General features: G+C 39.9%; 1 protein-coding gene across 3 annotated transcripts in view; it reads right to left on the bottom strand.

The window, feature by feature from the left end:
• Positions 1 to 16,496, bottom strand: part of Ipo7 (importin 7) — a 95,726-nt gene extending 79,230 nt beyond the window's left edge. Inside the window, exons 1-4 of one of the 3 annotated variants that reach the window (XR_015625084.1) lie at positions 16,254 to 16,447; positions 8,555 to 8,636; positions 5,641 to 5,794; positions 3,996 to 4,154 (exon numbers count right to left, since the gene is read on the bottom strand). Coding sequence is in view for 2 of the 3 variants with exons in the window: in NM_001107545.2 (NP_001101015.1) it covers positions 3,996 to 4,154; positions 5,641 to 5,794; positions 8,555 to 8,636; positions 16,254 to 16,337 (479 nt within the window). In the remaining variant the exon portion in view is untranslated. 3 annotated transcript variants of the gene reach the window in all.
• Positions 16,497 to 26,459: the final 9,963 nt, after the last annotated feature.

Here is a 26,459-nt window from a genome sequence, read left to right as displayed (position 1 = left end):
TTGGTATTCCTAGAATAACAACCCAAAGCAAAGGATGTTACAGCAAACCTGGGCCACATTAGGTTCAGATCTCGATTCATTTATCTTACAGAGTTTAATGATAACCAAAGTAAACTGTCAAGAATTAAAAAAAAAAAAAAAAAAAAAAAAACTAGGCAGACTGAAAAGATAGTTTAGTCCATAAAAACTCTTGCTTCGCAAGCATACCTGGGTTCATCACATTAAAAATCCAGGTGCAAAGCTACACATGGCTTAGAGTAATTCCTGCTTTTGCCAAAGACTAGGGTTCAATCCCCAGCACCCACATGGTGACTCACAACTGGAACTCCAATTCCAGGGAATCTGATGCCTTCTTCTGATCTATGTAGGATCCTGTACATGTATTACACACACATACACCATGCACACACATACCCATTAAAAAAAAAAATCCAGGTGCAAAACATGCAGATAATCCTAAACGTCGAGGTTGCTGTGATAACTTGAGTTTAATTTCTAGAATACATATGGTAGAAAGATAACTAACCTCTACAAGTTATATGATCTACACATGCATACTGTGGTATGCACGTGCTATGAAAAACAAAGTTATAAAAACAAACAAGCAAACAAAACTTTGTATTCTGTCTGGTGACGTGGCTGGGCAGGTCAAAGTGTGTCCTGAATCTACAGAGTTCACAAGTCTGATGCACAGCAGCTGCCTATGACTCTAGCCCCGGAGGGTCTAAACTCACTGGCTTCCTAAGAGGACCACAGACACATAATTAAAAATAAATGGTTAAAAAAAAGGAGGTAGAAATGCAGACACCAGATGTCATTCTCTAGCCTCTACACAAAGAAGCTAAATATAGAGAAGAAATACCCAGTCTAATAAGCAACGTGGCTACTATTTTAAATATTTTAATAGGGCAAGAAATTATACCCATCATGCATTATTAAATAATTATCAAGGGCTGGTGACATGGCTTAGCAATTAAGAACATCTGCTGCACAGGCCTGAAGATCCAGTTCCATTCCTAAAACCCACCGTGGGAGGAAAGAACAAACTACTCAAAGTTGTCCTGACATCTGCAAGCATTGCATAATTCACACATGCCCCCCAACATATACATGCATAACACACACATTTAAAAAGATTATCATATGCCAAGTCAATAAACAGTTATAACGTATAAAAGAAATTTATATAATGAGGGCTGGCAACATAGCTTGTCATATGGTAAGAGACCGCTGCAAAGAAGAGGATCTGAATTTGAAATCCAGCAGATGTGCACCCTATACCTGGGGGTCAAATACATCACAATGAGGTACTCAAATACTCCCCTGACAACACCAACATACCATGTGAACTCTCCAGTTGGAGTACATAAACTACAGACAAATCCCTACTAAACAATACAGGTAATAAAAACCATATAATATAACTCCTTCCCTCTTTCCAGCCCAGTTGGTCATCTACAATAACTGAAAACTGGTAAGGGAGAACTTTACTTTTACCTCACTAATCACACTGAATATTAAATTAGGAATTGGATAGCAAGTTAGTGGCAATTAAAATAATTTATGGTATAAAATACATTATTACATTGTGAGAGACCCAAAATCTTCCAAATGTGTGACAATGAACAGATTATGCCAGGCAAAGGCAGGCTGATTTCTGTAATAAATTAATTGAATTAAATAAAACGAAAAGCTTACTACCACAGTCTCCAGTTGTACACCAAACTGATGAACCACACTTATAGGAATCCATTAAATCGAATTTTTTTTACTTTTTTTTTGAGACAGTTTCTCTGTCTAGTCCAAGCTATATTCAAGCTCAGAGGTCTGCCTGCCTCTGTCTCCCAATACTGGGATCAAAGGTGTGCACTGCCACACTTGGCTTGATTTTTTGTTCTTAAACAAAAGCTACTGGTTTTTCATTATCAAAAATTCCTATCTTGCCAAACAAAACAATCCAGCTGATGAAGTGCTTGTCCAACATACATAAGAACCCAACCTCGGGGTTGGGGATTTAGCTCAGTGGTAGAGCGCTTGCCTAGCAAACACAAGGCCCTGGGTTCGGTCCCCAGCTCCGAAAAAAAGGAAAAAAAAAAAAAAAAAAAAAAAAAAAGAATCCAACCTCGATGCTCAACAGTGTGGTGATATCCAGAATGTAAGAGTTTAGAGACAAAGGGACCCGAAAATCAAAGTCATCCTCTACTCTCTGTCTCAATATATAAAACCAAAACTATTACCATAACATCTCAACAGGGGTTACCTGAACTCCTAACATTTGACAAGGCTGGCTGTGACCCTAAAATGTACCCAGGGACTACATGTCCCATTAGGTACTCCCGTTATTACTAGCTCATGATCATGGCTTTCCAGCCCTTTTCTTGCTTGCTCATTCAATAAGATGTGATACAACTTTATCATCAATACGTTCCCTTTGATCTCCTACAAACATTTCCTGAGGATATATGATGCTATATGCAATCAAAATCCAATTTCCTCGTGAATTTTCATAGAATTCCAACAGTTCTATTATAAATACCTTATGCTCAATAAACACTATGTGAAAATAATCTGCAATTCCTATATTGTAGTAACCTCCTCTATAACACATTTAAAAATCCCTAATATTCTTTCCTGCTAAGGTTATAAGAGAGATTAAAATCCTCTTAATGACATTGCCAACTTGTTCTCTCTGGCTTTAGTCACTCACTTACCAGGAACTACAACTGGCACTCTGATAGAAGTTGGAGCGACAGCTGGAACATTCCTTAGCAGGAAGATGGGTAGCTGGTGGGGACACAAGAAAACACCAGTACCAAGGGTGTAAATGCTGTGTTTTCACGCCCACTCAGAACAGCACAGTTCTTTGAAAAGGGATTCCAAAAAGGTATAGCTCCAGAACTAGAGGACTTAAGGTGGCGGTGGCATCTATTCAGTTCTCTAGAATGGAGGGTCAGGTCATCAGTGCTATACTATAATGCTCCCTCATAATTTGTCCACACCATACTTTCATATGCCTATCAATTTCACTGCTGTGACCACATACTTGAATGAAAAATCCTTTACCATTTGGTTTAGTACTCTTTAAAATAGAAACAAACCATTTTCTTTTTAATTTATATGTATCAATGTTTTACCTGCATGTTTTATGTTCTGTATAGAACTTGTGTACCTGCTGCTGCCAAAACAAAGAAGACTTTGGATTTCCTCAAATTGGAGATACAGATAGTTGTGAGCCACCATGAGGGTGCTGGGAATCAAACCCAGAGCTAAGATAATTCTTTGCTCTAAAATCTTTCTTTTAAAAAAATAATGTATATGAAATATAATTCATTCAAAAACAGGAAATTAGGTTAATGTGAATTTCTCAGAATACATTGACTTCAAAAGATCAAAAGCTGGACATGGTGGCACACATTTATAAGTTTAGCTCTTGGCAGGGCAGACGCAGGAACTTACAGAAGCACAAATCAGAAACTCGCAGAAAATACAGTCCAATCGTCTTCAAACAAGTGCACGCATACTCACAAATCTAAAAGCCTATCCCAGTACCTACTGAGGAGCCCCAATTTTAGAGAAAATTTCGAATAAGAGACAATGATTTTAACAAAACACTGAAAACAGTGGGGGCAAACAGAGTTTCTTAGTGGTGTTGAAAGAAACATCATCAGCATTAGAATATGTATCCCAAGCAAGCCTGTGTGAGGAATCAGAAGGTGGGTGTCCCTGCCAGATGTCTGAGGTTTAGGGACCTTCACGTTGCACATGGAGGAAGAGGTTCCCAGCTTGTCTTCTGGCCTCCAAATGTGTACTGGACCACTTAAACACAAAGGCGCGCGCACACACACACAATTAGTAAAGTGTTATAAAGAAAAATTCAGAATACGCATCCTATTTCAACATTAAATTGACATATAGTACACTACTTGTTATACTGAAAGCAATTTTCTATATTCACACAACTCAAAAATTTAACTGGAATTAGGAGGGACACTTACTCATAATTTTTCACAAGCTGATAAAGGCAAAGAAGAATTCCCAGCCAACAAGCACTGTTATCAGACTGGAGATAAAAACCAATCTTGTCCACGATAGCAGTCCAGCGGCTTGGATAGTCATGTTTGATGATATGATGGATACATGTAGTAAGCTGTACCCTGAAAGTCAAAACTCAACAGTAAGGAAAAAGAATCTTAACCTAGAGAGAACTCTGAATAACTCAGACAAAGGAAAATGTATTGTTTCAACAAAAACTAATTTCAAATAATTCTTCAGATAATTGGATACGTAAAATGCAGATAATTCAATACATACACTCAGCAACAACTACCTCTTCCTACCAAATTAGAAGAAACTCAATAGCAATCCAAGCCTGATTGCACATACACATAATCCCGGGAAGCTGCTGTTCAGAGGCACATGGATCTTGTATTTGATGCCAGTCTGGGGTATACAAGACCCTAGTCTCAAAAGGCCTTTGTAGTTTTCATTGTAGAAAATATCAACTGCAAACATCTGTATAGTCAAATACTCATACTTCTCAGGAAGTTTAGAGTTCAAAGCTAGCCTGAACTACCAGGTTAATCAGATCTACTAAGAAGACCTTTTCAAAAAGCTAAAAGTTCAGAGTCAAAGATCTAGTCAATACAATATCTGCTTTGCAAGCACAAAGACCTGAGTTTAATCCTCCAAAATCGATGGATAAACTCAAGTGCAGCACTGTACACTGTATAATCATGTACTAGAGACAGAAACAAGAGGGTCCCTGAATCTTGCTGGCTAACCAACCTTGTCAAATCAATGAACTCTGAAAATCCCTATCTCAAAGATGTCAAAAAGTAGGTAAGAAACAATTCAAGACAGCCAATATCAGACTCTGTCTTGTCCACGCACAAAAAAATAATTTTTATGGTCCTATAAAATAAAGAGTGCTAGCCAGGCACACCATTAATTCATGCACTTGTAAGGCAGGTAGATCTCTTTGAGTTCATGGCCAGCCTGATATATGCTCCAGGCTACCAGACAGTGTAATATGGGAGCCGGTGAGCAGGCCTTATTGCAATGCCTGCTCTGAAGAAGTGGAAGTCTTTCAAAATCAACCTACACATTGTGAACAGCATCCTGCAATTTTTCTTTCCCCGTAAAGGAATAAAAATTAAAAGCTGGGACACCATATGACAAGTACCCTAATACTGAGCTACACCCTCAGTACTTGCCGTTTTGAGACAGGGTCCTTCTGCTGGTCATAAACTAACCACCATCCCACCCCTCTGCCTCTGAAATACTGGCAGCCATGACAGAAAAGATTACAGCCATGCACCCTGTCAACAGCCATGTACCATTTAGGCTCTACCATTTTTTCTTTCATCCAATCATGCTATGTTGCACAACTTTTATATAAAAAATTTCATCTAGGCTTTGTAAACATAGTACAATGGCAATACATGGAATCATAAGTATATTCTACAACATGTTATTTTATGCTATAAAAATAGCAGGTTAAATGCCTTTAATCCCTGCACTCCATAGGCAGAGGTAGGTGGTTCTTGGAGTTCAAGGCCAGCCTGCTCTACAAAGATTCTGTCTCCAAGTATTTTAAAGAATAAAATTTTAAAAAATGGTTGTAAATTTCAATAAACATACCTAATAAGCTCAGGTGAGTGGATAATGGCTTCTACAATATTTTCTCGAATGCAGTGTCGGTCTTCTTCTGGAATAGTATATGGGGAGATGTCCCCTGGTGTGGCTTCCCGATCAGGCCAATATTGTGTTATCATATTTTTCAAATAAATAACACCTAAAACAGACGATCCACAAAGTAATATTTACTGTAAAAACAGAGAATAGTACCTTTTTGGGGAGTATCAACAACAGGAAGAGATTCTTTTGTAAGTAAACTAATAACCAATTATTTCGAGTCAATAATCGAAACTCAGTTGCAGGCATTTGCCCACAAATTAAACACACAGGACAAGAGAACCCAGCAAATAAACACTGTATATGGGCTGGAGAGATGGCTCAGTGGTTAAGAGCACTGACTGCTCTTCCATAGGTCCTGAGTTCAATTCCCAGCAACCACATGGTGGCTCACAACCATCTGGAATGGGATCTGATACCCTCTTCTGGTGTGTCTGAAGACAGCTACAGTGTACTTACATAAATAAAATAAATCTTAAAAATAAATAAATAAACATACACTGTATACCAAAATTATCTTCTAAGTCAAAGCCCTAAGGATCAAACCATATAAATACAGTTCCTGGGGTTAGAGAGATGACTCAGTAGTTAAGAGCTGCTCTTCCAGAGGTCGGGAGTTCAATTCCTAGCAACCACGTGGTAGCTCACAAGCATCTGTTATGGGATCCGATGTCCTCTTCTGGTATGTCAGAAGACTGCTATAGTGTACTCACATAAATAAAATAAATGAATCTTTAAAAAAAAAAAGTTCCTACAACTCATCACATGAATGAGATAAAATGTTTTATTATAGAAAAAATAACCATAGTATTCTCAGTGTTTAAATCCTGTATTTCTATTACACAGCACATCAAATTTGAATTTTATGAGATAATGTGATGTACTCAAAAATCAGAGATGCACAATCTGACAGCCACCATATATACTGCTACCCTTGCACATTGCTGTCTAACAGTTAACAAGCTGATGATGCAAGATTTAGATCACTAAGGCTTTTTACTCAGTCATCTGGGGAATGTGGAGTACAAATGTATAACATGAAAGTGATTCCTACATTCTGTGGGAGCCTAGTTTTCTCACTGGTAAATTCTACCTTAAGTCCTATACCCATTTAAACAAAGGTAACTATATCTTAAGAATTTAATTAATATTTAATCTTAACAGTATTTTTTAAAAAAGGAATTACATCTATAATAAGACACAGGACTGACATATTCTAGATTTTCACTTCTATAGGATTAACTTATTTCCCTGAAACACAGCAAGAGCAAAATTAGGACCTCACAATGCTATGTCGATATATTTCTTTTCATTATAATGAACACAAGAATTGAATCCATACTTATTTGACTTAGTACTATCAGCTTTTCATTATGACAAAACAAGCAATTGAAAACTATAGACAAGTTTATCAGGATTCAGTATACCCCAAACATACTACTACAAAATTCAAATGAATTCAGCATTCAAGGCCTAGCAGAAGAAAGCACTACATGCCATGCACTAAAATTTCAATTAGCCCAAGAATGTCATCTTTTTTTTTTTCTCTCTTTTTTTTTTTTTCGGAGCTGGGGACCGAACCCAGGACCTTGTGCTTGCTAGGCAAGCGCTCTACCGCTGAGCCAAATCCCCAACCCCCAAGAATGTCATCTTAAGATTAATAATTATTTTAAACTTATATTAAGTTCATGGGTAGGTGGTTAATTGGCCTATCTATTCATCAACACACTAAAACATGCTCTACCACTGAAGTACCACATTGGAGTGCAAATTCCATAGTTTAATTGCTTCCATTTATAAATACTAATTCTCCAATATAATTTCATCTTCCAATATATAAAACCGAGACTATAATGTGTTAAAAACAAACCATGTTCTTACATTCTTATAGGTCAAACACTTTCATTCTCGTTAAAATTTGGGAATTAAAGACTACATAAGCTTCCTTTGAACTGTAGCTAAAGGCCCCTTAAGAATATTAAAAGTTGGGAGTTGGGGATTTAGCTCAGTGGTAGAGCGCTTGCCTAGGAAACGCAAGACCCTGGGTTCAGTCCCCAGCTCTGAAAAAAAGAACCAAAAAAAAAAAAAAATATTAAAACTAAAATCTTTGCTCAGAGGATAAGAGCACTGTCTCTTTTTTTAAAAAAGATTTATTTATTGGGGTTGGGGATTTAGCTCAGTGGTAGAGCGCTTGCCTAGGAAGCGCAAGGCCCTGGGTTCGGTCCCCAGCTCCGAAAAAAAGAACCAAAGATTTATTTATTATTTATAAGTACACCGTAGTTGTCTTCAGATACAACAGAGAATGGCATCAAATCTATTACAGGTGATTGTGAGCCACCATGTGGTTGCTGGGATTTGAACTCAGAACCTCTGGAAGAGAAGTCAGTGCTCTTAACCTCTGAGACATCTCTCCAGCCTACACTGGCTCTTTTTTAAGATCACTGGTTCAATTCCCAGTACCCACATGATAGCTCACATACACCTTAATTCATGCTCAAGAGGATGTGATAACCTTTACTGACCTCCACACAAGGGTAAAAACATTCATACACATAAAGTTTTTTGAAAAATAAAAGTATCTGGCCTGGGTTCAATCATCAGCACCCACAAGAGCAGCTCACAGCTGTCTGTAAGTCCAATTCCAGATCTAATGCCCTGTTAGCCTGAGGGTATTGGGCACAAGGTAGATATAACACTACCAAGCATCAAGTATCTGCTGTTGCTCTAAACACCAAAAGTAAATGGATTCTTATGGAAGGAAACTACAAGGGCCACCTAAGGATACTTCTGCTATTTTATAAACGTACCCTCCAATCAGTATTTTGTTTGTACACTCAAGGAAATAATTCAAGAAACTTGCCTGCCTGTCTCACAGGTAAATCCAGTTGTTCTGACATAGTAATCTGGAGCAGTGTTGAAACAAAATTCAGAGACTTGTGTGCCTATAAACAAGAAGAAGACTTTAAATTTCTGCAAACGAACATACTTTTATTTATTTAGACACATTTTGAACTCACCATCCTCCTTTTATAGCCTTCTCAGCACAGGGATTACTCTGGTATATTGTTTATAAAAACTGACTCCTTGGAAAGACTGTATCATGCTGGGTACGGTAGCTAACATCTTTAATTCCAGCTCTTGAGGAAGCTGAGGCAGGAAGATAAAGCCAACCAGAGCTAAAGAGTAAGAGACTCAGAAAAATCTCAAAAATCAATGGACTCAAATGCGGCTCAGTTGGCCTGGTGCTTACATAACACACACAAAACCCTGGGCTTGACCCCTAGCACCTCAAAAAAACAAGTGTGGTGGTGCATACCTGCAGTCCCTGAACTCAGGTAGAAGAAGGAAAAGGAGGAGTTTGAGCTTCACAACCATTCCTTAACCCCAGTTTCAGGGCATCACAAACCTCTTTTGGTCTCTAAGGACATCGCAAACATGTGGTGCAGTCATACACATAAAATAAAAACAATTAAAAATTGCAGCTGGAAAGATAGATGGCTCAGGTTAGGATCACTGGCTGCTCTTCCAGAGAACCTTTCGATTATTCAATTATTAGCACCTAAATGGAGGCTCACAATTACCTGTTCCTCCAATCCAGGGATCCAACTCTGGCTTCCCCAAGCATCAGACAACAAGTGGTGGACTAACATACATTCAAACAAAACAATCATGTACATAATATTTTTTAAAAAACATATATTACAAAAGAATTATGAACTGCCAGGCACTAATGGCACACATCTTTAATCCCAGCACCATTTAGGCAGGCAGAGGCATGTGAAATGTAAAGAGAAGCCCTGTCTCAAAAACAAAACAAAACAAAACAAAAACAAAGAGAATTATGAACCATCTTGCTTTCATCAAGTAAAACATATGCACAAACTTTCCAATTAGGACAGTTTGTTTTAGAAGTTACTCAAAAGACCAAAAGGTCTACTTTAGAACTATCATTAAGGTGCTGCTGATGGAAAATTAACAGACTATCCACCTACTACAATCGACCCAGAGGCTAGAAGGGGCATGCAATTCCTTGAAAGATCAGCAAGTGCTAACTAAGCCATCTCTCCAGACTGTTTTCATAATTTTTAAACTACTCTATAGCATTGATTTGACCTACTTACAAAGACAGGCTTACAAATACCAATATAGTATTATCTTTTAGATCTTTACAATGCTGTCACTAAGTTCTTGTCTCATAGCCAAAATATTCAGAAAATTTCTCCCTTCCAAATTCTGAATAGTAGCCTTGGCTAAGAAATGTCATGAATTTACTGGTTATTCTCACATGGCCATTTCAAAAGTAACCTAGACTACTGTCTCAAACAAACAAACAAACACCAATAATAACAAGCTCTCAGAACACATCTGTTATTCTAGCACTTGGGATACTGAGACAGAAGGATCACTTCAAACTCAAAGTAGCCCAGGATTCATCTTGCACAAAACCCTGTTTCAAGCAAACAGGGTTTTCAAATCACAATTCTGGTCTCTCAAACATATACCAAAGATCCTGATGTTCAAACTTCTAGAACCCCAAACTGTCCAACAAATGGGTCATTATTTTGTCTCTTTTCAAATCCATTTCTTTTTTGTTTTGTTTTTTGAGCACAGGTTTCACTGTATAGCCTTGGCTGGTTTGAACTCAAGAGATGTGCCAGTATCTGCCTCCTAAGTACTGTCTTCAGTAAACATTTTAAGTCCTTCACTATTGTTTTCTTAGATGGGAGAAATACTACAACTGAACCTAGAACCTCACACATTCCAGCCCCTTTTAAATAATAAAATAAAAATCAGGCGTCTTTCTCTAGGTCTAGCCCAGTAAATGGATGGAACTAAACCGGAAACACAAATGTTGCATTTTCTCTTCTTTCATCTGAGGCTATTTCCAAATCTTCAATATTCTGGAGTAACTGCAGAAACCAGAAAAGTAGAAGGGGACCGTTATTGGGTGTGGAGCTAACAGAATTAACAATGTACAAATGATATAATCTGGGAAATGGGAAAAGGACTAAATTAGGGAACAGGGAGGAAGATAACTATAGAAGAGGGTAAAAACAGTAAAAAAAATTTTTAAAGATACAAGGAATAGTATAGTTAACTATCTTTAAAACAGAACCTGTAATACAAGACCAAAATCTGGGCTCCCTCCAAAAACCAAGACCATCCAACAAAATCCCCAACACTTGGCATGAGAAACCCCACCCCTTCCAGGGTTTCTCTTTGTAGCCCTGTAGGTTCTCTCCTGTCCTGGAAGAGACCATACAAGCTTCCAAAGGAGGAAAATAACCAACAGTCCTAACCAGCTCTAATGCCTACAAGCACTACAATGACAAGCATGGCATGACAACCCTAAGGGTGCAAAAGTGGCACATATTTCTTGGTAGTAACCAATGACTCTCATATTGGACTTAAGATCCTCTAGACAAGAAATCATCCCTCATACTGAAAACCGAGCTAACTACCCAGGACTAGTGAAGTCAAGGATCCTGGAAAAGAATCTATAAGCACTGCTTTAACAAGCACAATCCCTAAGTACATTCTAAATGTCTTTGTTCCCACAAATAAGTGTAGTTTTTACACTTCAAAGAGACTTCTCCTTGCAACAGATAAATATCATCGCCCCCCCCAACCAAAAAAAACAAAAAAACAAAACAAAACAAAAAAAAAAAAAAACAGAAAGGAAAATTATAGAGCCCAACCCAATGGGTACATCTACAAAACAACAGCCACTACTAAGGATCATTGTGAAAACACAAACTGAACAAGGACAAGAGCAAAAGCTCAACTTTACACAAAGAACTACAGGCAACTAAGGAATGTTGAAAGTCTTTTCCAGGGATGATCACATCAATTGGTTATCCAATACAAAGTGGTCTGCCCTGACAACATACATAACAAATAACACTAAATAGACTAGTAGACTATTCATGCGCTTAGGAATATATATGTATATACATGTATGTAACTAAAGTGAAAAAAGGGGCCCTGAATTAGTTTGAAAGAGAGCAAGGGGGTAACATGGAAAGGTTTAGAGTGAGAAAAGGTGGAAAGTATTATAATCTCAAAAAATAATACTAAAAAAAGGACAAACATTAGATTATGCTTGTATTTTCTGGAGTGGCTGAGCAAAAGATAAACAAGCACACACACAGATAAAGCTACATAAAACACTAAATAAAAACAGAAGCCTTCTAATCTAAAACGGATACACCAGTTAATCTCTAAAATATGGCATTCAAATGAAGCTTTACCTAACAGATTTTTTTTAATCTATTTTCTAAGACAGAATTTTACTTTTTCATTCAGGCTAACCAGAAACTCTTCAACTTACTACAAACCTTTCTCAGGATCCCAGGTGTTGGAACTGCCATGTCTAACCAAAAATCTATTTTAAGGATTAAAAAATTAGTTTCCCGGTCCCCAACTCCGAAAAAAAAAAAGAAAAGAAAAAAAAAGAAAGAAAAAATTAGTTTCCTAGATGGCTCAGAGGTTAGGAACGCTGGCTATTCCTCCAGAGGACCCAGGGATTCAACTCCCAACACCTACACAGCATTTGTAATTCAAGTTCTACAGGATGTAACGCTGTTTCCCTGGTCTTGAAGGATATCAGGCTCACTCACATGTGGTACAGACATACATACTGCCAAACACCCGTACACATAATCTTTTTTAAATGTCCTTTAAAGAAATGTGTTTGTTAGGGTTCTGTTACTTGTATCTGAGTGTTCTGTCTGCATGTATGTGTACATTGCCTGAGGAGGTCATAAAAAGGTGTCAGATCTCCTGAGAAACAAATCTGGATCCTCTGGAAGAACAACATGGGTCTTAATTACTGAGTCACCTCTCCAGCACAAATGAATGTTCTAAACACTTCTATTTAGGTTTTTGAATTCAACAAATATTTCCTGTGTCTATTACGTGCCAGTCACTTTTTGCTTAGAATTGTTGTCAATTTTCCTATTTATATAATGGTGCCTCATAGTGACTTCAGTATCCAAATAAGCATTTGAATTAAAGGTTCTCAGAAGAACTAATTCAGAAGTACACAGAGGCAGGAAACAAACTCTAGGCTTCATCAACTTGTACATTAAGTAATATACACAACTCAAGGAACTTGAACCTTCCCTAGGCTTTTATTTACACTATTCCTTGAACCACACAACACAGTGGCAGATACTATCTAATTACCAGCACTCAGCAGGTTCCACAGACTGTAGATAGAAAAAATTTAGGGAGAAAATTGCACCTATACTGACATATAGACTTTACAGAGCATTTGCAATAAACTGGACATTATAAAGATTTAAAGTACAGGGGTCTAATCATACAACTCAGTAATACACAGTCTAATGCTAATATGTAAATATCCCATCTTTCACAAGAGACTTGACCACTGTTGATATCCATGGCAAGATATATTGAGAGGACAGTACATAATTTAAAAATTTTTGGGGTTGGGGATTTAGCTCAAGGCCCTGGGTTCGGTCCCCAGCTCCGAAAAAAAGAAAAAAATTTTTTGTATTTATGTATATATTTGCATTTGATATAGACATAACCATATATGTTAACAACTTGCTAGATTTGGTTCTACCACACAGGCCATTTGAAAATACTATCTAGGCTGAGCATAGTGGTGTGACACTTACAATCCCAGCACTCTGGAATCTGAGGCAAAGAAACCACATCTCAGGAAGAAAAAAAAATACATGCCCCAAACCGTTGTTAATTTCTTAGTCTAATGTCATTTTTAATTATAGTTATGTGATATACATATATGAAAAAAGATACCCAAGTATCCCTTACATACACATGATATTCATGAGAGTTTTATAAAACAAGAGGAGATGGGAATGTAGTCAGAAAATGGTAACTACTCTATGATAAGAAGACTGAAAAGCTAGATGAAGGAGCTTGTCAGGGAGATACTTGAAGGAAGAGTTCCAAACAGAATCCAGAGCTGAAAACTTTGCAAAGCTGGGTGGGCATGGTGGCCTTTAGTGCCAGGCAGAGGCAAGTATATATTTTGTGTTCAAGGCCAGCCAGGTTGACAGCAAATTCTAGGCCAGCCAGGAACTTAGTAAGACTAAAAGCACATACACACCCAAAATTAATTAAAATAAAACTGCTGAAAATATCTCCAGTTTTCAGACAATGATTATCTCACTTAGTTAAGGGACTCACTCAATTGTCAAAGATCTTTTAACATGATGAGCAATTTTTAATGTCTAAGGAGTAAAAAAAAAAAAACAGCTTTAATGAATGAAAGATAAAGTGTGAACCTCACCACACTGAATGCAAAAGCCTCTCAAAGTAAGAGGTTCTTTTCTCACTCTTCAAGACTTATCTGGATTGTTTCCTAAGTCAAGTAAACATTCTAAAAGTTACCTTAGGAAGATTACCTAACAATCTAAATGTAGTAGCTGAAAAACATAAGAAGCTAAAAAATTGCAGAAATGCCAGCCAAATGATACATTTTGTTTGGCAGAAAAGATTATCAGTGTTCACTGTTCCATTGTATTCTAGAATAGGTCAATGGCTGAGTCAAAGACTTTGATTAATGTTTTTAATTCCTTTATCTTTTAAAATGTTAACCTGTCAATATTTTCTCTAAGTCTCTATTATACTAGTGCTCATAAGTAGACATGCAAACCTGCATGCCCTGGTACAGGGACCAGGAAGGCTGAGGTAGAAAGATTACCCAGAAATTTGAAACCATCTTGGGTTAAAGGGTGAAATCCTGGTCTGAAGAACAAAAAACTAGAAAGACAGTAACTATTCATAAAATTTCACATTTGAAAAAAAGCATTATTTACCCAATCTTATACAAAAGAAATCAATTCTTTTAAGAAACAATTTTAAGAGTTCCATGTATTCATGACAGGTATACCTAAGACAAAACTTTCAGGTTTTCTAGACTTATTTTAGAGAGCCAGGGTCTCACTCTGCAGCCCAAGTTGGCCTGAAACTCCTGAGCAATCAATCCTGCCTCAGCATTCCAAGTGCTGCAATTACAGATGTAAAACACCACACAACACTTGGTTTTATTACATGTGTTAATATTCCATAAGCAAAATAATATTCACTATAAGGAAGATCCATCTAAAATAGAACAATTGACCTATTAACTTCTTGTTTGACTTAACATTTTAATGGGGCAATGTCTCACCTTACCATTTTACATTCCAAAGTAAACCCTTCCCTAGGTGACTTTGGGTCTAAAAATTTCAGCACATTGATCATTCAGCCTGCCTGGTCTCACTTACATATAAATGACTTACCATTTCATTTTTGAAATAATTCGATTTATTTGAACTGTGGGTGGTCTTGGGGAACTGTAAATTCCTTAAGGGCAGGGATATCTTTACAGCACAGTAAACTTCAGATGCTCAATTAATAGTCTCCCTGATGTTTCCTTTAAGTCAATGCTTTAAGATTTCTTTAAGTAGGGATTTTTTGCATTAAAAAAATTTATAAATATATGTGTATGTAAAATATGAGTTTATGTTTTATTATATACGTATACATATACGTATGTATGTGTATATGTACACACATACATAACACTAAAACACTGAGACTCAGTAGTATACCAAGATCGTTGATCTGGAGAGGTTACAGAGCTTTTTATAAACCTCTTAAATTCTTACTAATATATACAATAGCAAAGTTCAGAAATAAAGGACGGTGATGAAATCAGTACAACGAAACATTCTGGTTTTCCAAGGGGCACTGCCCAAAACACGTGGAAGAGAAACCAACTCTTCACAAATGTAGCATATGAAAACTCTATAGGCGGACTTAGATTATCTCACTTGACCATCACAGCAACCCTGTGGCCTAATTTCATGAATGAGCACAACTCAGGATGAGGAGGCCACCAGACTTGCCCAAGGTCACTCACTCCAGAAATCAGTGAAGCTGCTATACCTAGAAGGTCGCACTTTATCTGACCCTTTCCACTGTATCGTCCTGCCTCCCAACTCTAGTACTATGACAGTACCAGAGCGGGGATCGCACTGTGTAACCCACACTACCCTTTCCCTACCAGACCTGAAATCTGTCCCTAGCAGCTCTCTGGCGAGAAGAAAGTTGTGCGGGACAGGCAGGTCACTGATCCGCCCAGAGCCGAGACAAGGCTGACAGGCGCAGCCCCCAGTGGACTAGCTAGCCTTCCCAGGAACCCGGGCCGGTAAGACTGGTCTGGGACACAACTCTACACCCTCCCAGTTTGTCTCGCCCCCTCCCGAGAGCAAGGAACAAGCTGGGAGAGAGCCAGAGGGCGGCGGGCCACGAGAGCCGGCCATGTGTCCAGACCGTCACGCCTGCCTAGCACAGCCGGCTCCTCACGCCCAGACTCAAGCCAGAGGCCCACTCGGAAGCCGAACGAGAGGCGGCCTGGACGCCGCGTCCCCACAGCGGAGCCTGGCACGGCGGGCAGATCTCCGCCCAACCCCTCCAAATAGGCTCGTCGGCGACGCGCTCCGCGTCCGCAGCCAGGCCTGGAAGGCTTGGCCTGCCGGTCCACCAGCCCGCAGCAACCACTAGCCGGCCGTCCTTACTTCATTGAGCTGGCGCTCAGCGGCCTCGCGCAGGGCTGGGTCCATGGTGCCCCGAAGGGCCTCGATGATGGTGTTGGGATCCATCGCCGCGCGGTCGGTCAAACCCGGGACACCGGTGCTACTGAGGCAGAAATAGCGCCACTCACTGCGCACATGGACCGGCCGCGCTCCGCAGCGGCAACCGGCGCGAAAGGAAAGAGAAGCGCCAAGGCCCCGGATAGAACCTTCTCGCCTCGGCGTGGAGGCGGGAGATGCTCCGGCCACTTCCTGTCAGCGCTCCCGCGGAGCACCTTGGGAAATGTAGTCCATAAACGCAGACAGGGCCCACGTGGCTGGCTCCTACAGAATAGTGTACTGGAAGAGAAAACGTTCAAACGCCACAAAGAGAAAAGTAAAATAGCTACAAAATTTTATATGATATCCCTAGAGAATTTCAAGAAACTTGTGATGCAATACGTTGTTACTAACTGTATAATTAAAAGAATCTTCTGTTTTGTTTTTTGAGACAGGCTTGCAATGCAGCCCAAGCTGACCCGAACTTGTTGCAATACCACTGGCTCAGCCTCCCAGATGGAACTTTCTCAACAATAATTTGAGATGGATTTCTAAATGCCATAAAAACTGTTCCACTCTGATTCACTAATCTCATTTGTGAGACTTTATCCTAAGAAAACAGTGTGATACAAAGGATTGATTTTGCGTGAATGATGTCAATTTAAATAGACGTAGCTACAATACACTGAAGTTGTGTCTTATTAAAGGAGTTAAAATAAAAACTTCATAAAGACTACAAAAAAAAAAAACAACAGATAAGGGGACGGGACAGAACGGGCCTGAGACGTGCCCGGCCAAGCCTAAAAACAAGGTCAAGAGATTGTTCCAAGAACTAACAGCCACCATCTCCGCTGAGTCAGGGGCCATCCGGACAGGCAACTCCCTGCTCTACAAATAAAGATAAGACGCTCTCCTATATTATGAACACCCCAGCCCACACATACTGCTTGCTGATGAGACCTTGTACCCATTTCCCTTGCTGATATATAAATTAACCAATCAAGTATAACCACGCCAAATCCCCTTGCCTTTCCCTATAAAAATCCTTAAATTTCAAGTCTTGGGGGTCGACTCCTCTGTCTCCTGTGTGAGATACGAGCCGTCCCAGAGATCTGATAATAAACTGCCTCATGTGCTTTACATCAAGAGCCGGTCTCTCGCGTTTCTTGGGAGAGTACAATCCCGCGACTAGAGTGGGGTCTCCCGAGAGGGGTCCTACATTATTAATTAATGTTCAAATCTCAGCAAGGTCAGAATATACTTTTTTCCTAAATTCAGAGTACATGCATAATGTTCGTGAAAACTCCCCATCCCAGGTATGGGTATTTAAACCTCTACTTCAGTGGTTCTCCTCCTGTGGGTTGTGACCCATTTAGGGTCAAATGACCATTTCACAGATGTTGAATATCAGTTATCCTCTCTGCATATGAGATATTGACAGTACAATTTATAACAGTAGCAAAATTGTAGTCATCAAGTAGCAATGAAAATGCTATTCTTATGGTTAGGAATCATCAGAAATTCAGTTCTCCATGTAGCATATACTGTTGTTAAATGTGTAACCCTGCTCCACCCCCTCAAGTGCTAGGATTATAGGAGTGTACTACCATACTCGACGATAAATTTAAATTCTCATGGAATAAGAACATTTTGATTTTCTGCTTTAAATTCCAGCACTTAAGAGGCAGAGATAGTCAGATCTCTGTGAGTTTAAGAACAAGCCTGCTCTACATATCAAGTTCCAGGACTGCCAACCTGCATACCCTGTCTCAAAAAACAAACAAACAAAAACAAAAAGACCCTCGAAAACAAGCAAACAAATGAAAAAGACCACACACTGCATTTCTTTCTTCTGGTTCTAATGTGTGTAATGGCTGAAGTGATGTCTTCTCAATTCTCAGATTATTCATTTTGTCCCCCTTGCAACTTTCTTGCTCTGGTAATTTGTTTCTGTTGATGGTGTTTATTCTTTATAGTTTTGTTTTTATTTCCAGACAGGGTCTTGCTATGTTACTCAGGCTGTTTCTAATTCATTATGTAACACAGGTGGCCTCAAACCAGCGTCCTCCTGCCTCCACCTTCTAAGCATTGAGAAGGTCGGATAATTATTAATTACATCATGTTGGATATTGCGCATGTTACATGGCTGAGTGAGTTGCCTTATTATGATGCATTGTCTAAATAAACAGTTGGATTGTTTACAGTTCAGTGAAAAACTTCCAGGTTTGGTTTCATGGTTTGTTTTTTGGTTTTTTTGTTTGTTTATTTGTTTTTTGTTTTTTGTTTTTTTTTGGCGGGGAGTGTTTTGGTTTGGTTTGGTTTGGTTTTGGTTTTGGTTGTTTTGTTGTGGTTGTTAATTTTTGAAGCAGGTTTGCACATAGCCCAGACTGACCGTGCCCCATCAGGTACTGATGAATGACCTTGAGTTTTCTGCCTTTCTCTTCAGAGTTCTGGGATTATAGGTAAATACCATTATGTAGTCAGAATGAAAAATGGTCACAGTAGTCTCAGGCATTTCAACACTTGGTTCCCAGTTGGTGGCACTGTTTATGAAGTGCAGCCTTGCCAAAGAAAGTATGTCTCTTGAGACAGGGGTGGGGGTCACGGGGGGATGGAGGTTGAAGGGGTTGTTTAGAGTAAAAAGCCTACCTACCTGCAGTCTTTGTGTCTGCTTGGTGCTCTGGAGTTTGGAGATATAAGCAGCTTCGGTCTAGCTCTCATGCCTCTACTCTGCTGTGGATTCATCCCTCTGGAATCAACAGTCACAAACAGCCAAAACAAATGCTTCCTTCCCTAAGTTGCCTTCTTTCCAGTCTTTCATTACATTGAGACTGTAACTGATACAGTCATAATTTATTTGATTCTGGGGATCAAAGTTTCTGCCTGCTAAACAAGCACTCTGCCAACTAAACTACACCCCCAGCTCCTGTTTTTTTTTAATATTTTAAAACAAACAAACAAACAAACAAAAAATGTGTATGGAGCTGGAGTGAGGAGCAGGTACATGCACATGAGTACAAGTTCCCTCAGAATCCAGAAGGTGTTGGAGCTACTGGAGTAGGAATTACTGGCAGTTGTTAACCACCTGACATAAGCGCTGGGAACCAAATTCAGGTTCTCTGTAAGAACAGTATACACTCTTAACCACTGAGCCCTCTTCCTAGCCCTCTTTATTATCTATCTATCTATCTATCTATCTATCTATCTATCTATCTATCTATCTTGGGCCTTGTGCTGTCTAGCCTTATGTCAACTTGACACACAGACTAGAGTTATCTGAAAGGAGGGAGCCTCAGTTTTAGAAAATGCCTCCATAAGATCCAGCTGTAAGTGTGGAGAACTCTTGGTGCCACTTCAAGGATATTGGCAAGAACTTGGCATTGGGCTAGGACAAGGAAGTAGGCTCAAGATCTTGATCATCTTGATAAGTCCCTGAATACCCTGTGGCCTTTGTTTATGCTTCGTCCTTTGACCACTTTGTATATGCCTTGTTTGTTCCTTGATTACTTTGTTTATACCTTAGAACTAGCCATATTCTTTGCATGTACCTAGAATGATATAAAAGCAGAGTGGGAAAAATTAAACCCACTTCAGTACTTGCTGGAGTCATACTATAATGCTGTCTGCTGGCAGCCTATATAAAGGACATAGAAAAGGGAAGTTAATTTTCTCTTTGCTTAGTTGCTATTGCTGGTAAATTCATCCTTTTACTGGTATTAGAGCCTACTTCTTTGGGATTCCAGCATATACTGAAGACCAGCTGAGACATGCAACCTACTGGACCTAACAATTACTGGATTTGTGGACCTTCCACTGGTAGACAGCCATTGTTGGACTAACTGGACCATAGCCTGTAAGCTACTTTAATAAATATCCTCTTCTCCCTCTCTCTGTGAGAGAGAGGGGGTGGGGGGATTCATTCTCTAAGTTCTGTTCCTCTAGAGAACCCTGACTAATAATACACTTACCTTGTACCCAAGCTATTGGCTTAACCTGCCTTAAGAGAACAATGTAACAGGCAAACTTACTTGTCTTGAATTTCCCATGTGATCAGTTTTTACAACCTAAGCTAATGAGTAGCTGCCAGCTTTAGTTACATACTCTTCAAGTCACTGACCCAGTTAGCACATGTGCAACATTGGCTGAAAGCAGAAAATACAGAAGCTAAAAGAAACTCTCTAAAATCTAACACAAAGTTTGAAAGCAACTATTTATGGGTATTAGTTAATAAACAATGTTGTTAATTATCTGGTCAGTTGGAGTTAGTTGGAGCCAATGATTTAATCCCTTGTTAATCTCTGTTACATTTTTCTGTAAAGTATTCCATTCCTTCCCCAGCAATGCTTTCTAGGCTATAGGATAAATACAGTGACACTACTCACAGACCGAGACACACACAATAAGATAGACATAGAGGCAGGGACAAGCAGATTCACAAGGCAGCCTTCAGGCAAGCACAGCTTCAGACTCATAAAATAGGCAGACAGAGGATAAAAGATACAGGAAGCATGAAGTAGAGAATTCAAATCTGAACTAACTCTTGGTTAAATAACTTCAAAGGGAAATACTTTTATTTCTTTCCTGTATGTGACACCAATCCATAATTGGTAATTTAATCACTAATACATTTTAATTCTTAAAGCCAAAGATAGTGTTGAACTTCTGATCCTCCTTGTCTCCATTTCCTAAGTACTGGAATTACAGGCATGTGCCACCATATGGTGCCAGGCATTGAGCCAGGGTTTTGTGTGTGCTACACAAGCACTCTATCAACTGTGTTACATCCCCAGTCTCTTCCTCCCTCCTGCACATACACACAAAAGTTAAACATTATGCAAAATGAATATTAGGAAACACCTAGCAGAGTATTCAAGGGAAAAGGGTGACATTTAACAAAATGCACATTGAGAAGAGGAAAATAACTACAAACACACAGTGGTTTTGTTTTGTTTATTTTAGGATTAGTGTCTCACATTCACCACCTTTGTGCCTCTCCCTATCAAGGGCTGGGATGACACACATACACCAGATATTATCGTTTCTTTAAAACTGTATTTTGGTTGGACATTGTGATACCCTTCCTAGAGATGAGTTGGTTTTTTTTTTTGTTTTGTTTTTTTTTTTGTTTTTGTTTTTTTGTTTTTTTTTCCTTTTCTTTTTTTCGGAGCTGGGGACCGAACCCAGGGAATGCGCTTCCTAGGCAAGCGCTCTACCACTGAGCTAAATCCCCAACCCCGTGAGTTTCTTAAGAACTGTTTGCCTACATGATTTTATGTGCATCACAAACTTCACAGTTAAGAAGAGGGCATTGGGGGCTGGAGAGATGGCTCAGTGGTTAAGAGCACTGACTGCTTGCTCTTCCAGAGATCCTGAGTTCAATTTCCAGCAACCACATGCTGGCTCACAATCATCTGTAATGGGATTTGATACCCTCTTCTGGTGTGTCTGAAGACAGAACAGTGTACTTATATAAGTAAAATAAATCTTTAAAAAGGTGGTGGGGAGATTGGATCCTCTGAAACTAGAGTTACAGATAGTATGAGTCACTGTGTGGGTGCTGGGAACTGAACTGCAGGAGGAGACAGTGCTGTTAATTCTTGAGCTATCTATCCAGCCTCCTAAAGACCTGAAGTATTTACTAGTCCAGTTAGGAAGAGGTGTGAAGGCTTCCTTACCATATAAAGGGTATTGTCAGAACTTGTTCTCAGTGGGTTTTCAATACCAGTTTATGTAATGACATTTCTATCTGAGGATTCCTTCAACAGAAACTGAAACAAAGACTCAGAAAACAAAAATGATGGCCAGGCATAGTGGCACACCTTTAACCCAAGCATTCAGGAGGGAGAGGCACCTGGATCTCGTGTAAGTTCCAGGCCAGCCTGTTCTACATAAGTGATACCCCGTCTCAAGAGAGGGATGGAGAAGAAAAGTGAAGGACAGTCTGGGAGTGATCAAAGAAGGGGAGAAGACAATTCCAAGTGGGTTTAGTGCTGAGCCTTTGTTTGAATAATTAGATACTAGATCTTGTGAAACTTCCTTAGCAATTATTGGAAATGCATCTCAAGACTTTTTATTTAGGGAAAGAAATTAAGAAACATTTATCTGTCTGTTCCTGTTATATTGATAAAGGGTCACCCCCTTGGGGTTCAACCTGACTGAACACTTCTGAACTATGACATGCTAAGTTCCCCAACAGGTGGCCACAGGAAATCAGAGTTGCATAACACAGATGTCTTGGAGCAAGATGGCAGAGATAAATACAGATGTGAAATGGGGTGCTGCCAAGTTGCACCTGAAGGACGGTAAGTGGTTGGCAGACTGCACAGATTAGTCACTACAACTAAACCCCAAAGGACTTGAAGGGCTACCTGAAAGATATATGAAAGACCTTTGAGGGATGGGGAAATGGCTCAGTAGGTAAAACACTCACTAAGCAAGCATGAAGAACTGAGTTGAGATCCCCAGACCCACATAAAAGCAAGATTGGTGTGACAGCTCCCTGGAAGCTTAGGCAGGCAGGGTAGCTAGAACAGCTGGAAATCAAGAGGTCCTGATTCAGTGAGAGAATCTCTACTGGTAAAGAAAAGTGGAGAAAAGTTAAGGAAGACTCCGAATACCAACTGCAAGCCCTCTCACACAGGCACATATGAGTATGTGCACAAGACTATATATAAGGAAACACAACACACACACACACACACACACACACACACACACACACACACACACACACACACCACAAATACCCATGAATTTTACCTTCCAAAATACTGCCCTCTATTAACCCCATGTGCATATCTTTCCACTGTGCTACAAAGCCCTTTCATCTAGTTTTATCTGCAAGCCCATCAATTGCTTCCAAGGCAACCCTCATATTCTCACTGGGATCACTGGTGAGATGGCTTAGCTGGTAAAGGTAGTTGTTACTAAACTGATGACTTCCAGAGGATATCTATCAGTCTCCTGGCTCTGCATGGTGGAAAGAGAAAGCCAACTGTTAGCATTCTGTCTAAGCTCCACCCCCACAGTTACCTGGCAACAGCCAGGTGTGCTTGACACTATAAAAGCAGCTGCTTGCCCCCTCCTTGAGCTCTTGCTCTCTTGCTTTTACCCTCTTCTCCCTTGTCCCTTCTCTCCCCATTCCCTTCCCCCAACTGACCTCTGACTTCTGAATGTACATGCACACACACAAAATAAAGCGCAATAAAATTTAAATAATAACATTAATTTGGAGGAAGCTAAACATTCAGACCACAGGACAACCTATCAGTCTTCCTGGAAGTTATCTGTTTAGAACCCACTGCCCCCTTTTTTAGACAGGGTCTCCTATAACCCAGGTGTGGTGTTTGAATAAGGATGGTCCCCCATATGCTCACATATATGAATGCTTAGACACCAAGCAGTGGTACTATTTGAAAGGAATAGAAAGATTAGGAGGTGTGGCCATGTTGGAGAAAATGTGTGTCACTGGGAGAGGGCTTTGAAGTTTCAAAAGCCCAAGTGAGGCTCAGAATTTCTTCCTGCTGCCTGCAGATCTGGATGTAGAACTCTTTTTTTTTTTTTTTTTGGTTCTTTTTTTTGGAGCTGGATGGATGTAGAACTCTTAGCTCCGTGTTATGCCCCCATGCTCCTCACCACGATGATAATGCACTAATGCTCTGAACCTGGAAGCCGGCCTCAATTAAATGTTCTTCCCTTTAAGAATGGCCTTGGTGGTGGTATTTCTTCACAGCATTAGTGTAGGGCTAATTAGTGGTGGCCCGTACGGGGAACTTCGTTCAGAACTCATCGCAGTCAGGGTGGCTAGCCAGTAAGTTCCCAGGTAAGTGGGACAAGTTAAGTTCTCGGATTGAGACAATAAGGTTCCCGGTTTTGGGACGAGGGTTAAGTTCTCGGATTGAGACTATAAGGTTCCTGGTTTTGGGACGAGGGTTAAGTTCTCGGATTGAGGCAATAAGGTTCCCGGTTTTGGGACGAGGGTTAAGTTCTCGGATTGAGGCTATAAGGTTCCTGGTTTTGGGACAAGTCGCACAGTTTCTGCCGCTGCGGCCATATCCCTTACCTCCGTAGTACAGACTGCGGCAGCTGTAAGTAATCTATCCACAGGTGTTGCAGAAGCTTTAGATGTTCAGGGTAATATTAATAGTCAGTTGAAAACGGGAATTTTGCTGCTGTATCAAAGGGTCGATTTGCTCCAGGAACAAGCGGATATTATGATGGGTGTGACTTTGAGCTTTATGGCTATATTATTACTCTGGGAGAGAGTACAAGATACAAGGTTTTCTGGTTTCAGACTATGGAACACAGTATTTTGGGAGAAAGACTTTGTCTTTGTGTTTTTAAAAGGTGTGATTAGGCTCTGGAAACCTCCCAGAGTCATACTGATCAGATTTGATAGAGGTAGACCACCTGAAAAATTTATTCAGGAGAATTAAACAAAAAGATATCTTGATTCGAAACTTTTGTCCTGAGAGTTGTATTTTACAGAGTGTGCCTACTTGGATTACTGGTCTCAAGGACTTTCAGCTGGGACCAGTCAGGACACATCAGCTACAGCATTTGTTTCATTTTTCCTTCGCCCCTACCCCCAAGGACATCTCAACGCCCATGTACAGCTTGACGGAGTTAATGTAATTGGGTTGTGAGTGGAAATACTCCTATTGGAATCTGGGTCCCTTCAGTGGGACACCATCTAGTTTTTCCCCTCTATGTCTATTGTCTGTCCTTGGTGCACCAAGCTGTCCATGTCTGTCAGTTTATGTCTGTGGATTTTGTTTCTCGTTGCTTAAATGTTTTATGTTTCATGTTCAAAAGAGAAAATGGTAAAAACTTTATCTGCTGGTTGTTCACACCTTGATTTGATTTTAACTCCTTTCAAAAAAGGAACAAATGAATAAAAAGCAGTTTCAATCGGCCCTTGGTGCCCTGCACCTGTAGCTAGGAGCCTAGGTCAGATGGAGAAGCTGCCCGGGGATGAGCGTCTGCATGAGCTGATTATTAGACTTAGCAGGTGACAAGGTGCTTCTCTTAAAATCACAGCTAGAAAAGTCATAATGGTGTTTGGTCTAAATATTAAAGATATGTGTAGCCACTTCAATTTTGTTTCTGATTGGTTCTAAATGTATAATTATTCTCTACATGCCTTGGTTATGGACTATTGGCTTTTATGTTATTAGATATGGTTAAAAAATGTAACATTGGTAACAGAAAGTTGAGAAAAAAATGTAACAATGGTAACAAAGTTGACATAAAACTGGTAATTTGGATGGAGTTATTCTAGACAACATGTGGCATGAACCAATCTAGAGAAACAGGTCTAAATTGGGACAATATTTTTATGGAACTCTTATCCTAGAAACCAGGCTTCTAAAAGATTTTAAGGCACTGTCTCTTTGTTGAGGTATTGGAGACCACACCATCGGTGTCTTGGAGACTGGATTTTGGAGACTTGATTGTTTGTTGGAGGTTGAGTTTTGCTTTCCAAAATTGTTTGCCCTGAAGTTCTCTGTATTTTTGATGCTAATTCCACTGCCTCAAGGACAGCTGCCTAGTCACATACTCACAACTCTGGTTCCTAACAGCTGAAGCTTCCAGACTCACAGGCGAACAAGACGAGGTGCCCACCACATATCGAGAAAGGCTCAACTTTCACAATCTCCTAAAGCAAAGCCATCTGGCCCCTACCCTTTTGTCCCTGGGCTTTTGGGAGGAATGGTAAGATGACCCAAGGTAGCCATCTCAATGATGGGCAACTTCCTCTAGCCCCAGACCAACCTAAGACACAGGGCCTTGAGGACGACAAGGTGACCCTACGACGGGTAAGGCTGGGGTTGAGAGGTCAATCCTAAGACAGAGATGGCTACACCTCTTTCGGTCATTTGCTCCTCTGCCCAGTTTCTCCCCGGAAATCTTAATGGTCTTCTATAAAAGAAAAAAAGGGGGGAGATGTAGGGAGCCATTCTGAGCTATACAGTCACAAAGGATGTGGGGAGCGGGTGTGGCGGAAGTCCCAAGATGGCGCCCGGGACTGCAGCTAAGTCTCATGACTAGCACCTGACTTCCTCACACAGCTGAAACTAGCCACGTCCACTGTGAGAGCTGCGCAGGTGCACCATGACGCAAGATCAGGCCATGTGACATGGACCTATGAAC

This window comes from Rattus norvegicus, chromosome 1 (genome assembly GCF_021556685.1).
Source record: "Rattus norvegicus strain SHRSP/BbbUtx chromosome 1, alternate assembly SHRSP_T2T, whole genome shotgun sequence".
NCBI classification, from domain to species: Eukaryota; Metazoa; Chordata; class Mammalia; order Rodentia; family Muridae; genus Rattus; species Rattus norvegicus.
Note: the sequence above shows the minus strand (reverse complement) of the source record. Positions and strands in the feature narration are given on the sequence as shown.